This window comes from Rhipicephalus microplus, chromosome 8 (assembly GCF_043290135.1).
Source record: "Rhipicephalus microplus isolate Deutch F79 chromosome 8, USDA_Rmic, whole genome shotgun sequence".
NCBI classification, from domain to species: domain Eukaryota; kingdom Metazoa; phylum Arthropoda; class Arachnida; order Ixodida; family Ixodidae; genus Rhipicephalus; species Rhipicephalus microplus.
In genome coordinates this window covers 31,448,162-31,462,190 of record NC_134707.1, presented here as the reverse complement: position 1 = coordinate 31,462,190, position 14,029 = coordinate 31,448,162, and the positions used below count along the sequence as shown (strand labels likewise).

The window sequence follows — 14,029 nt, the reverse complement described above, 5'->3', positions numbered from 1 at the left end:
TTGGCAGGACCCGAACCTGTGACCTTCAATTGACGCGTTCGATGCTCTATCATTGAGCTACCATGACAGCTACCCCCAGCCACTTTATAGGGTTTATATGTGAAGTAAACGTGGGAGTGTCAGTCAGCGCCACCAGTAGCCATGACGGCGAGTGTGGCACACTCTTTTTGAGCCTGTTTGGCGTCACGTAGCACGTTAACTTGTTACGAGTGGGCAGCTGACCAATAGTCCCTCGTATACAACCTAGAGGCACTAAGTCTGCCAATACGAGACACTCGTTAATGAATTAAGGAAAGAAGTGTATACCTAAAGGCTGGTTTTTCCGTGTTTTTACAGGCAATAATTATGAGATCTAACAGACAATAATGCCAAGGAAAGTATAGGGGAAGATATTGAACCAAATTGTAATTCAAATATGAAGAAAAGTGGGTGAAAAGATAACTTGCCGTGGGCAGGATTCGAACTTGCGACCTTCGATTATTGCGACCTTCGGCATTATTGTCTGTGTGTGGGGGGGGGGTGCGTGTGTGTGTGTGTTTGTTGTGTGTGTGTGTGTGTGTGTGTGACGTAACAAGGCAGGGATGGTTAGGAGAAATAGATGAAGAAGAAGTGGTTTTGGAATAAACATGACGTATGAGCGAGGCCACGTCTCCCGCATACAGCATCACACGAGTCGACAGGATGGAGATCTGCCTGCCCCTTCATAAGTTAGTCATCATCGACGCAGTTCCCCACAAGACACCCGGACCATACCACGACTACCGAATCATCGCCTAGAAGGACAACGACCACCACCATGACAAAACCATTGGCCAACCTTGACATCCCCAAGTACACCAGAGCAGTGGACGATGGACCCATGCAGGACTGGTTCTACCTGTTCGAGCTCGAGGCTACCGCTGCATCATTGTCGGATCGTGAGATGATCATCAACTTAATCAACTACGTCTCCGGTGAGGCTTTTAAATTCTACCTCACCCTCATATCTCAAAAGAACGAGTAATGGAAAAAGACTAAAGAAAAAATCATCACTCGATTTAAAGAGTACAGTGCCGACTATGATAAAGACTCGATTATAACCCACCATCCGCAGACAATTGCACTCAGTCGTCAATTTCGCAGGCAATCTTCAACCATTCGAACGTACAACAAGGTTCGACCACTGGCACAAGACCAAGGGCACACGGGTTCAGTGACAGACAACAATGCGTATTACGGGAAAAACACAACCATCAAGTGGGCAGCCCTTCTGCACGAAAGTCGGCATTTCCAAAGTCATCGCTTCAGCATATGACACGAAACGTTGCTCAACCACCTGATGCTCTTCACTCATCGTCTCGCGTACGTTGTCCACCACCTGGTTTTTCATCCCGCGGTTCTTCAAGCACTCCTAACGCTCACCACTTGCCTTACAAGGACGTCGTATTTATGTTAGATGACCTGGCGCATCGGGAAAATACCCCGTCAAGCTATTCTCATTTCGTACGGTTTCATGCATCACCGTCCGGTGCACACACCCTCGACAGTTCAAACAAAACAGACGGCTCAGACCCATCGAACGTCGCACGCTACCAGGCGCAAGAACCACTCGCAGTGGACAGCGAAGAAGAAGCTCCTGAAGAGCTTCGTGTCATTTCTACAGCACCACAGACTTGCCAAAATCTGCAGTTCAAACCTAGTAATGCCACGTCACCTGTGTTACCCTTATGCAGAGCTCACCAATTCAAGAATCGAACAAATTCAGAAGTACATTATACATCAAACCTCGTGCACAGTTGTCTTTCAGAAGCGTCTGTAATGAACCACGTCACCGAAGTCTCTGAAGAGCATGCTAGCATCGATGACGCATTACCAACTATTTCCACAAGCAAGACACCAGTTCGCCATGCATCAGCTGTCTACAGGACGCGTCAAACCTCGAAGGAAATGTATCCTGATTCCGGAAGGGGTGCCACTACAGCCATGTCCTGAGCAGCATCAACAAAGCAAGCAAAGCCAAGTTCACAAACTCATGCGACAACGTGAGAGACTTCAATGAGGGCATCGACGAACGCAGAATTCAACGGAAGCGCACTCATCAATTGAAGGATATCGAAAAATAAGATCTGTAATCCAAAGACTAATTCAAGACATCAGACACTTTCGCACAAAAAGAAGACACCAGAGGCACTCCCTGCCCCTGCCATTACACCGACTGCACCACCAAAAAAAAAAACGCCGAGAAAGATGCGGAAGCACTTCTTGCACACTGCAAGCACTCAGGCACTGCGTCACAGTCTGTCAAAAAAGACAAAAGCAAGAAGCACTGAGATTGCACCATTCATAACAAAAAATACAATGCCGACAACATCCGAGCTGCCGATGCAACGATGCGTTCCAACCTTGCTCAGTCTCCAGAAGAGTTCAAGCAGCATTGTCAGTATCCATGTGTAGCCCGCTCTGTCCGGAACGCAACAGTCAAGCTCGTCCACCAGAGTCGTTATAGAAATCACCTGACTGCTCCCTCGGCCTAGAAGATTTAGTGAGATTGTGTAACTCCGTCAGTACGTGAAACTGTGATTTTGGCCATGATTTTGTTTAATCTCTTCTCCAATTCGTTATTGTTTGTAACCAGTGCCATCTTTCGGGGGAGTGGGACTCCTGTGACGTAAGAAGGCAGAGATAGACAGGAGTAGATGAGGAAGAAGTGCTTTTGTAATAAACATGACGTATGAGCCAGGCCACATCTCCCGCATATATATATATATATATATATATATATATATATATATATATGCGTGATATATATAAATATATATATATATATATATATATATATATATATATATATATATATATATATATATATATATATATATATATATATATATATATATATATATATATATATATATATATATATATATATATATATATATATATATACCAGATTCTTTGAACGTCAATCACGCTGGACCCGACGTATTGTAGGCAAGAATGTCATTGCACATCTACATCTCTTAACCTCGTATAAGCATGGTATCACGTCACAGTACATGTAAGGAATCCTTAACTATGTCTTTAGTGTGTATGTACCCTTCTGGTTTTCGTATTTTTTGTATTTTTTTCTTTTTTTCTGAAGCACTTGACATTTTATGATGCGCATTGTAATGCTAACCAGAGCAGATGGCGCTGATCTGTTATTGAAAGGAGCTTTTAAAGCCATGTATGAACTGTTGTCACATTACTCTGACGAAGGCTGGTCCACCAGCTGAAAACGTTTAGTAAAGACGCTTCCACGAAAGCTTCGTCGTCTCTTTCTTGCCTATATATATATATATATATATATATATATATATATATATATATATATATATATATATTTATGAGATCTCATAGACAGTAATGCCAAGGAATGTACAAGGAAAGTATTAGAACCAATGGAATGTAAATAAGAAGAAAGAAAAGTGGATGAAAAAATAACCAGCCGCTCACGGCTGGTTATTTTTTCATCCACTTTTCTTTCTTTTTATTTACATTCCATTGGTTCTAATACTTCCCCTGTAAATTCCTTGGCATTACTGTCTATGAGATCTCATAAATATTGTGTTAAAACACGGAAAAACGAGCCCTTGATATACACTTCTTTCCCTTATATATATATATATATATATATATATATATATGTGTGTGTGTGTGTGTGTGTGTGTGTGTGTGTGTGTGTGTGTGTGTGTGTGTGTGTGTGTGTGTGTGTGTGTGTGTGTGTGTGTGATTCATTATGCGCACTTGGCACTGTGATTCATGGCGGTGAATGTATAAGGCTGTTTTTTATATATAGAAAGTTCAAAGCATCAATTGACCCAAGCGTTGCACAATAAGCATTTTCGATGTCTGGTTGCCATTTTACTTATCTGAGGTTCTATGTCTAGCATGACACCCGCATAGCTTGTTTTAGCCAATGAGTTCTAAAAAAACAGTGCAGCTCTTTGAATACTCGACGACCACGCAGAGCTCAACGGTTCAAATCGCATTCATTCCAAGGAATTTTAGATTGAAAGCTTTCATCAGATCACAACAGTGGTAGCAGCGGCGTAGCTGTCTGCTGTCGGCATCCGCAACCACTATCGCACAAATTTACAAAAATGAGACCAGAAAAATGATCTAATAATGTTTGACATTCTTCGTCAACCACGCATAAGCACTTCTATATGATCTGGTTCCACACCCTCAACCTCGACCTATTTTTTTGTCTAACAACAGATTTAACCTGAGTGACATATACCGGCAGTGGTTACTCTTTGGTTCCACCAAACAGCTACCAAGAAAATACTGCAAGCTCTCGGCCACAAGTCTGTTGATAGTAATGCTTATCATTAAATTATTATAATAATATTATATCTCAGTATTGCTGTGTTGAGATCACAAGGCCCTATTTATGCGCCTTAGTTAAACGCTGCTGTGAAATCTGTTGTCTACAACACTACGTATTGAGAGAAATAAAAAATAATTAGAAACGTTTTTTGAACTGAACCGGATGTGAACTCGCGGCCTCTGCGGGGCTCTTAAGCGTTCACAAAGCCGCGCTGGTTCTCGAAACTCATTCGCTAAAACAAGCTATGCTGGTGTCATGCCATGCAATAAACTATGTGCACATTTTCGTTTAGCATCAACCGTACAAACAATGCTTGAACTCTACGCTGTTCTGTTTCTCGGTTGTAAGCGCTACAGCTTACCCGTGCTTTGCGGAATCCGAAGAACAAACATGCGCGTCCGCCAGTCAACTCAAGCCCAAGCACTGCGAATATGTATTGGCCTTTCGAGGTGTTCATATACAGCAGCGACAGTTGTCATCGCGCGTGATTGATTATCCAGTCAACACATGCAACCGCGTAGACGCTTCGAGTATGTACTTAAGACATTTCGCTCAATTCCATTGCATCACCTCGCCTCACTTCAAGCTTCTAGACCCCACTCAACGTTTAGCGCCACTGTAGCTCATGATTGTGCAGTGGTTCCACTGCACTTCACGTATGCAGCACGGCCGCCGTTACTATTGCGGTGCCTTCACCCACTTAAAGCACTTTTACCATTCCTGGCATCCAAAATACGAAACAATCATCACATCTAGCCCTGAAACAGGCCACATTACTTTCCTGCACGAGAAACACAACAGATGGCTTCAAACTTCTGCGGATGGTTCTGTTTCTTCAGTAGGCTCAGCATGGGTAGTGATTATTCCCACAAAGTTCATCACAGTTAACTTCAGGACATCGCATTTGACGTCGCCGAGAGCTGCAAAACTTGTCACCATAAGCAGCTGTGGAGTTTATAGCTGAAAAACCTTTGAAAAATCGGTCCATATTCTTGGACTCGAAGGCAGCTTCTCAAAGCCTCATGCCACCCTTTTGCTGTGGACCTAATGAACAGTTAGTAGCTGGTAGAAGGATTCTTCACCACCAAGGAATCGACGGGTAACACAGCATAGCTTATTAGTGGATACCACGTCATTGCGGTATATATGGCAACGACAGCACAGATGAGGCCGTTAGGCCTGCACATGACGATAGCAATACAAAGCCATTCCGTTCTCAAGAACTGGTGCAGCTACAAGACTTTGTTCACTTGCACGTGACCTCAAACTGGTACAGTGCAACTCGACGGAACTAACAAACGCTTGCCTTCATAACTTGGGTCCCCATCTCAAGGTTCGTCTTCTCTTAGGATTATCTGGAGAGCTGAGGAAACTTTTCTGTGCCGCCTGTAGCTTCCCGTGGCCTTCACGAATGCATACTCCTTTCTTATTGGAATGGCCAGCTCCTGTACACATGCAATTACTGCATCAGCAAAAGAACAATCACCCATACTCTGCGTGAGTGTACCCATTACCACGTGCCAACACGAGAACTTGCCAAAGCTGTAGAGAGATAGATGATCGGCCTTTGTCGGAACAAAGGATTTTGGCTCATTCACCGAGTCCATCCTTAGCCCAGAAGGCTTTGAAAGCTTTACTACGTTTTTGCGGACAACTGACCTTAAAGACAGACTTTATTGTCGTTTTCTCTTTGTTTTTGTTTTCCTTTTTGCTACCTTTTGTCTTTTCGTGCTCTCTTTTTGTAAAACATTCTTTTTATCAACTGTTATTCCACTCACCCAGTTCTCTAGCACAAGGTAGCCAGCCAGTCTATGAACAAGCTAACCTCCCTGTCATTCCGCTTATTTCTTTTTTCTTCCCTTTTATTATAGCATTGTTGATGAGTAAACCAGCAACCACATGTGGTTTATTTACTGCTTCCAACTTATATAAAGTACTCAGCAATAATTTTTCACTGTCATTAGCTGCAGAACAAAGTTAGAGTTATGCCTCTCGTATGTATAGTGGGTATCTCTTTTATACCCAGAATATTGAACAGTGGCACATTAGGTGCTTCCTTATACCTAGCATGTGTACCTTCGTTAGCTGCCCCGAAATAATCGACAACGGGCCCTAAAAGGGAGGCTACTCAAACGTGTTGTGCGCAGGCCTGGTAATATGTTTTAAACGCGGAGCTGTTAGTCGTACGATATTCCGCTTCAGTGTCGGCAGTGGCGCTTTACACACCCTTACTGTGCATGATCGCGTCTCGCGCCCCGTGCAACATGCTTGCGTCTCTTACTGAGAGAGAGAAAGAGAGATTGAGGAAAGGAAGAGAAGCAACTTCTGCAGCCCTAATTAGGAATATGGCTCCGTACCTGTAGAGGGTGGGGTGAGAGTATTAAAGATGTGGAGAAGAAAGAAGAGAAGAGAAAAGTCGTCCATAACTGAGGATGTTGTGGGTGGCTTTTATAGCCGGTTTTCCAGTCCAGCGTCCCCAAGGAAGCGAAGAACCACCTTGAAGATTGGGGTGTGGTGCTGTGCAGTGAAGAGGACGTCCCTCTGTGTCGCCGTGGGCAGACTATGGCGATGGAGTGCAGCGAGCAAGACGTCTCTGGGCGAACACAGAACACATGCTCTATGATTTCATCTGCCCCGTAGGCAGTGCACGCAGGAAACGAAGCTCTGCCAAGTCGATGACTCCGGGCCGCAGGCCACGAGCAGCGAGTGCGTGAGTGTAGTAGAAGGGACCTCCCTCTCCTGGTAAACTCCCGGTCAGGCAGCCGAGTTCGTGGTTCCATCCTGGCTACACGATCATCAGGGTGGCAGCGTAGCAACAGGTTCCTCAAATGAAGCCTCGAAAAGTCTAAGGCGACCACGGCACGGCACACAGAAACGGTGGAGGGATGCGCTTCATTCACCAGGGCGTCTGCCTGCTCATTTTCCTGGAGTTTCACAAGAGATTGGACCCAGTGCCGAGAAACCTTACCCCACTGGCAAGGAGGACGTGCAGCTCGGTGAAGAGCCGCTTTGTTTCGAAGCCTGTCCGTTGCGGTTTCGCCATGGCCAGAACGCAGCACTTGAGTTGCACGCGACAGCCACGGGGCACATTGTGGGCTTTGCCGCCAAGAGGTCCACCGCCAGGTGGAGACCGGCCGTTTCTGCAGTGGTAGAGCAGGCCGCAAAAGGGAGACGACGGGAGGCCGTCTTGTGTTGGCGGCTGGCCCAGGAAAACACCCACAAAACTATCAGTTCCCTCCCCTTCTCTCGTTTCGCAAGTCCGACGCAGGCAGCATGTGCTAGTAAAAAAATTGACTGCTCGCGCTGCACAACAATTCACTGGGTACTGGATCGTGCGTTCGAGATTCAGTCAAAGGCTTGGCTTTCGCTTGAGGTTGAAGGACGATGATCCTTAATTCAGTCAGTATGAATAATAAAGACGAATGAACAATTAGGTATTGGAAAACCATACCCGATTTCGCAACACTCACGCGATGCCCCCTCCACTCGGCGACGTATTTACTCGAGTTCCCCCGTGGGAAGATGCAGGTGACATTTTTTTTCAATTACATTTCTTTTTCACATTAGCATAGCGGTTACAAACTATCGTTTGCGGCGGCGTATAACTACAGCGTCTTAATTAGCTATTATTGTGATATATATATATATATATATATATATATATATATATATATATATATATATATATATATATATATATATATATATATATATATATATATATATATATATACAGCTTTCACTGTAATATAATATATAAGGTCTTAACCATCATCACTGCCCCCAGAGTAATGACCGACAGCAGGGAGAGGCTGCTTAACTATGGCTATGTATGTAGTCAGGTGAAGCAAACAATAACTGCCACCACCAGTGGTATCTGTCACCCAGGTTGAATCCACTGCTTAATATTAAAAAGCGAGTTTGAGGGCACGCAGCCTCACCTACTGTTAAATGTCATCTTGCTTGATTGACGATGAAAGCCAGTAACAGTAGTTGAATTTCGCATAAAAACTTTTTTGTTTCTTTTTTGTCATTTCGGGTGATGGTAGTTAGGGTCAGTGGCGGCGGTAGAAAACTACCTCACTGCAACTGTCAGTTGGACCAATAAAAGCATTGCCTGTAAAATAATACGTAGTCATGGTCACACCTACACCAAATACAAAGGAAAACACACAAGTTGAAATTTGTCAACTGCGTGTATAAAGTATACAATTTCTTCTATTAGTAAGGTAAAAAAAATCATTCTATATGTTGTTGTTGTTTTTTTTTTTCAGATTCGGAGCAAAGTATTTCGTCAACTTTACGGAGGAGGACATGATGAAAATGAACGAGACCTTCTCGTATGAAAGATTACTTTTTTTCTGCATGTTGGGTTTTCATAATATTTTTGTCGCCACAAAAGATCACTGGTATTGCGGATAAGGGCACACAGTTCGCCACTGATAAGCAAGCATAACTAGTTTATGAATTTTTTGCTCACATTCTCCACGACTTTTTCCACCATTCATTTCATTCCCTGTAGAAGGGTTTTTATGCGAGTATACACAAGGTATAATAATACCACTTTTGACCATGAAGAGCATGACTGGGCGTATTTTATAAAAGCTTAATTTTGAATATCTTCTTTTTGTGCTAGTTACGACCAGTGCTGCCAAATGATACCAAGCAGACAAGTCAATCCCTATCGCAATAAAAGCACTGAAAAAGCGGCAACGACACGTTTTCCAATACTGAGAATATCCACATATAAAATTAAAAATTCGCTCAAATAAAAAAGGGAAACTTTAAAAGTCACCTAATAGTTTTCTACAGCGAAACTATGCGCAAATATCATCACAAGAAGATTGCTACTCTATAATGTTTTCTTCAGTGTATAGCCTCGATTCGTTTGAAGGCAGTTTTGGCAACGCATGATTAACCTCAATGGTGTAGCCAGGTGGCGCCACTCGGGGCCCGTGTCTGCCCCCCCTCCCTTCTCTCCGAAATATTTTTGGTCATGGTATACAGGGTGAGAGAAGATCGTTTCAGAAGGTGCCTCTTTCACTCCCTTTGAAATCGAGGTGCCCCACAAAAATATTCTGCTTACACCCCTAATTAACGCTACTTGTCTTTCCCACAACGTGTGCTCAACTTGAACACTGAATCTTAGGCTTGCACACAAGGGTTGGTCAGTAGGAGCGACCACTCCCAATTCAGCTAAAGGTGAGGTGGGTCGAAAAATTTGCCACATTCCTTGACTTAGCAGGATGCGCGGAGGGGGGGGGGGGGGGGGGGCTGCGATTAATCTTCTCCTTCCTTATTGGGGAACTCCGCGCATGTGCGTGTGCTCAACTGCTCAGTCATCTATAAACACGCAATTAGTGAGCGACAAACCTGTATTCGTGAGCGTGATGACCACTAAAAAACTATATTTGCTACAAAAACGAAAATAATGCCCAAGAAACATGAGAAGTGAAAGTGAAATTCTAGAAGAGACTCGGATAAATAAGCGCTAACCCGCTTACTATAGGATGAACTGGCGATGTATTGAAACTACTGTGCGCGTTATCAACAATATTGTGGCTTACCAGCAGTGCCTCTAAAAAGTTGTCGTTTTTTGTTGAGACTCGTTAACAACACTTCACAGCATCCAACAATTACACTAACGACAGCCCTATGAAGCAAGTGAAAGCTATAGATATATAGTTAATTCATGTGTTCAGTAAGGCCTGTCCTGTCCGAAAGTATTTGAGCATACCACTGGCCTCTTTCGCACGCCATATAATTCTTACGAGAATATGTTGAAAGGGTACGCACATGTACCTACGAATTTATTTAGAGCAAGAGCTGGGGAAAGACTGAAATGACAGCGGTCAAAGACACTGGAACGTTTTGGAAAGATGGGATCGTTTTTACTTGTACTAGTGAGGGACGAAGTACATATTATTGTGCTTTCTAAAGCGAACACAAATTACGTTCAAACATAAAAATACACAATAATTAAATATTTCAATAGTGAAAATAGGATTAGTCAGGCAATTAAAATGAGGCAATATGAAATATACTCATAGGAGTGATTTCCGTACTCTGAAGTATTTTCGCCATAAGTCAAAGCCACCACCATAATAAATTGTCGCATTAAAATATATTGATTCTACATTCTGGTATGCGTAGCAGCGTTGCTGTTCGTATCATTGACATTGTGGCGACCATGTTTCTTTCTTTTTCACATTGCGAATTTACAAAAAATGCGTGTATCACCCGCTGCAAAGTGGCCGAACAGCACGCTGAAAGATTGCATTGTGTGCAACAGTTTCGTTAAGGTTGAAACGTCCTGTCAGTCTTGAGTGAATTAATAAATTGCAGGATTTCAAAGCTACAGTATAACACAAAGGCGAATTTTCAGTGCACTGCTTACTGATATTGTATTGCAAATGAAAAAGAGTAAAGTATAAACTAGAGGGTAATTTTTCCTGTCGCATTTGAGATTCCTTACAGCCCTGTAGCTACAGAAGAGCGACAGCTCGAAGACACCGAAGCCGAAGCTGGTTACTTCAACGACCAATGCGGGGATGACTACTGTCGTTCTAAGTGAAGCCGTCAACGCGGACCTCGTCGTCCACATTGTTTGTCACCGAGTGACCGCTATTGTTGACACTGGCTCTCACTTTTCGTTCATAAGCCAGAACTAGCGCACAGACTGAACACGACATGGTACGGGCCAAACATGACAACTGTCGGAAGTCAGTTGATGACGGTTACTTTAAAGTGCAAAGCCCCTCCCTCATCATTCTTCGCACGTGCCGAAAAGAGCCTATTTGGGAAATGGATTACCTGCGCGAATGTCGCGCTTTAATTTACATCTGCGACACGAGCGTAACGTTCTCTGTAGGAAGCTGCTAACAATTAGACAAAGCAGCGACCTTGCTTACTCATCTCCAATATTGACGAAATACCTAGGCTACAGAGTTGTTCTCTTGTACTCATGCAGTACGACACTTTACAGGATGAGACAGCCATCAATGAACACAACAGTGTGCTAGCATTTATTTGCAGCATTTCTATTTCTGCGGCTGTGAGCAGTGTCATCGACAGATGCGCTGAACTCTTGTTGGAGTATTTCTTTAAGAAACGCCGACACATTGTAAGACGCGCTGTTGCTAGGGCAACAAGTTCGTATTTCGCTTTCCCAGTAGGTTGCTTGCGTTGCATACAGTAGAAATCTCAGCAGAGAAGTTATCGCCAACGATGCTAAAATAAAAGTGAATTGATCATGATTTCAATTTTTCGTGGTAATCGCAAGGAATCATCGCTGATCTCTTTTCATTCAATTTTGCATGGCCTTTCTGTCCTCACAACAACCCCCGCTAAGATAGAGCGCAAACAACGGAGTGCACTGTGTGTGACTGATATATTATGGTAAGCGGACTCGAAGAAACTCCTGCTGCAGATGACCACTTACCATGATGTATCAGTGCCTGTCATCGGTATGTGAATAAGGAGAGTGTAGGCGAGAAACGTGGAGGAGGTCATGAGGAGGTTCTATAACACGCACAATTCATGAAACATGTCGAGTGGTATGAAGAGTATCAGTGCCGCGAGACCCCGAGAGGCAAGACGAATAATGTTTACGCCTCATAGCAATAAACGTCGCCTATACCAATTGCTTCATGAACAAAATTGGAGTGTCATACTCACCTATGTGTGTCAAATGTAATGTCGTAAAAACGTCAATCATGTCCTTTGTCAGTGCACGATATACGCATGAGAGAGACAGTCTCTGAAGATAGACTTAAAACTACAAGAGGACACAAACTTGAAGTTGACAGCCATTCCAGGCCCATGGCAAAACAGCTCCGATGCGGTACATGCCGAAAAAATCGCTACTGACGTTCTTGAGGGCCACAGATCTTAGCAAAACGTAATAAATGGTGTAGTGCATGTATGTGGCTGTATGTGTTTTGTGTTTATCACTGTATATATTATGGTCCTCACCTGGTACTTCAAGTAGTATGTCAGGTAAAAGCTGGGCAAGCTTCTCCAAGAAGTTTATTATTTACTCTATTTACATCTCCCTCAATTTTGTGGGCTTGGACAAGGTGATAAGTTTTCGCTTAAAAACCAACGACGCCGACATCGAAGCCGATGTTGAAATTTCCGCTAACGAGCTCTTATTGCTCTTGCCTTAAAATTTACCACCCTTATCGTATGGGGAGGGTGTATTGTTGGAGCTGATAAACATCCTTTTGCAAATCACGTGGTGCTTCGAGCATAATTTTATTACCAATTTAACATAGTTATGACCCTAATACAAAGTGCAAGTGTCAGTGCCGCGAGAATTCCCGTGCGTGCTGTTAACTCCTCAGTTTTGTTATAATCCTAATAACTTTTATAGACGCAGTATTGTAAGGACAGCAGATAATTAAGTTTGTATGATAAATGCATGAAGAAGTGTGACACAAAATGTAAAGCAAACTACAAAAATGGCATAATTTAAAATGCTTTTGTTAACCTTCATTTTCGATCTACTGGTATCAAGCAACTGTGCTTCAACTCAAGTGTTCTTGGGAATATAGGTAGCGGAACTGTGCATCGTATAGGAGAAATTGATTTGAATTTCTAAGCACATGTTTCAAACTGTGGTGGGCTCCATTGCTTCAGTCTAAAGTGTTCCTATTCAATGTTTCAGGCATTGTCATGTGAATAAATCAAGTGCATAAGCAAGAAACCATGAGGAGGTCACGAAAAGATTCCATAACGCACAACCTCCTTGGCATTGCGTAGCAACAATTGATGAAACATGTCCAGAGGTATGGAGGGTACTGAAAATAAAGATATCGACGAAGTATTAGTGTATGTTATATAATATTCTGAGGTAGGCTATGCACTTGAGCAACTTCTAGGTTGAAAATGAATAAATGTTTTTGTGAAGCATTCTACGCTTGTACAACTTTCAGCGCGCTCACTGAAATGAAAGTAAAGAGAAACAGATTGAAGGGTGTGACTCACAAGGGAGCCCTGCTCGTGCTTAGCAGATTCTTGAAAAAGAAATATTTCGCGGAAGCACGTTCGTAAACTCGTGAATTTAGAGCGAGCTTATTTGACGGTAGTGTGGAATAGTATTGCAGGCGCTTTCTAAGCTGGCCTTTCTGTTCGCAAAACTTAATTGGCGTTCAAATTTGAGTCCAGGAAGATATAACGTTTCTAGGAAACATTAAACTTACGTCAGAATATTGCTGTGGCCTGTCAGAGATGAGCACACAAGTTGACGGCGTTTAGAGATCTCTTGTGCGAACTATGCAGACACCATCTTGTACACATTTTCGCCTTCGAGAGCCGCACATGCGTTTCAGATATTTTCTGCAGCAGGTTTTCTCATCGTAACATTTTAGCATCGTTTTTCAGCTAGGAGAGAGGCGTCATGAGTTGGGGAGTGTGAAAGCTGAAACTCATAAATATTTTCGGCAAGCCATCTGGGCACCATCTTGCTGTACAGAAAGAACTCGTGTGACGAGCTTTGACCTGCACCAAGTTACACGAGTCATACTTATTTCCACTTCGCTCGTGATCAGCCGCAAGATTGTTGAGAAGATGCCTGAAGTGGAAAAGGTCGTTCAGATTCTCCAAGGACACGCGTATGATGCGTTATCTTTCTCACGATTTTGCGTTTTCTCAGCACGGCTGTAAAGACATCCTGCA

At 43.1% G+C, this 14,029-nt stretch overlaps 1 protein-coding gene across 1 annotated transcript in view; it reads left to right on the top strand.

The window, feature by feature from the left end:
• Positions 1-13,266, top strand: part of LOC119182674 (uncharacterized) — a 121,546-nt gene extending 108,280 nt beyond the window's left edge. The window contains exons 7-8 of the mRNA XM_075871455.1: positions 8,626-8,691; positions 13,020-13,266. Of these exons, the coding sequence (XP_075727570.1) occupies positions 8,626-8,691; positions 13,020-13,050 (97 nt within the window). The 3' untranslated portion in view covers positions 13,051-13,266. The remainder of the gene's footprint in view (positions 1-8,625; positions 8,692-13,019) is intronic.
• Positions 13,267-14,029: the final 763 nt, after the last annotated feature.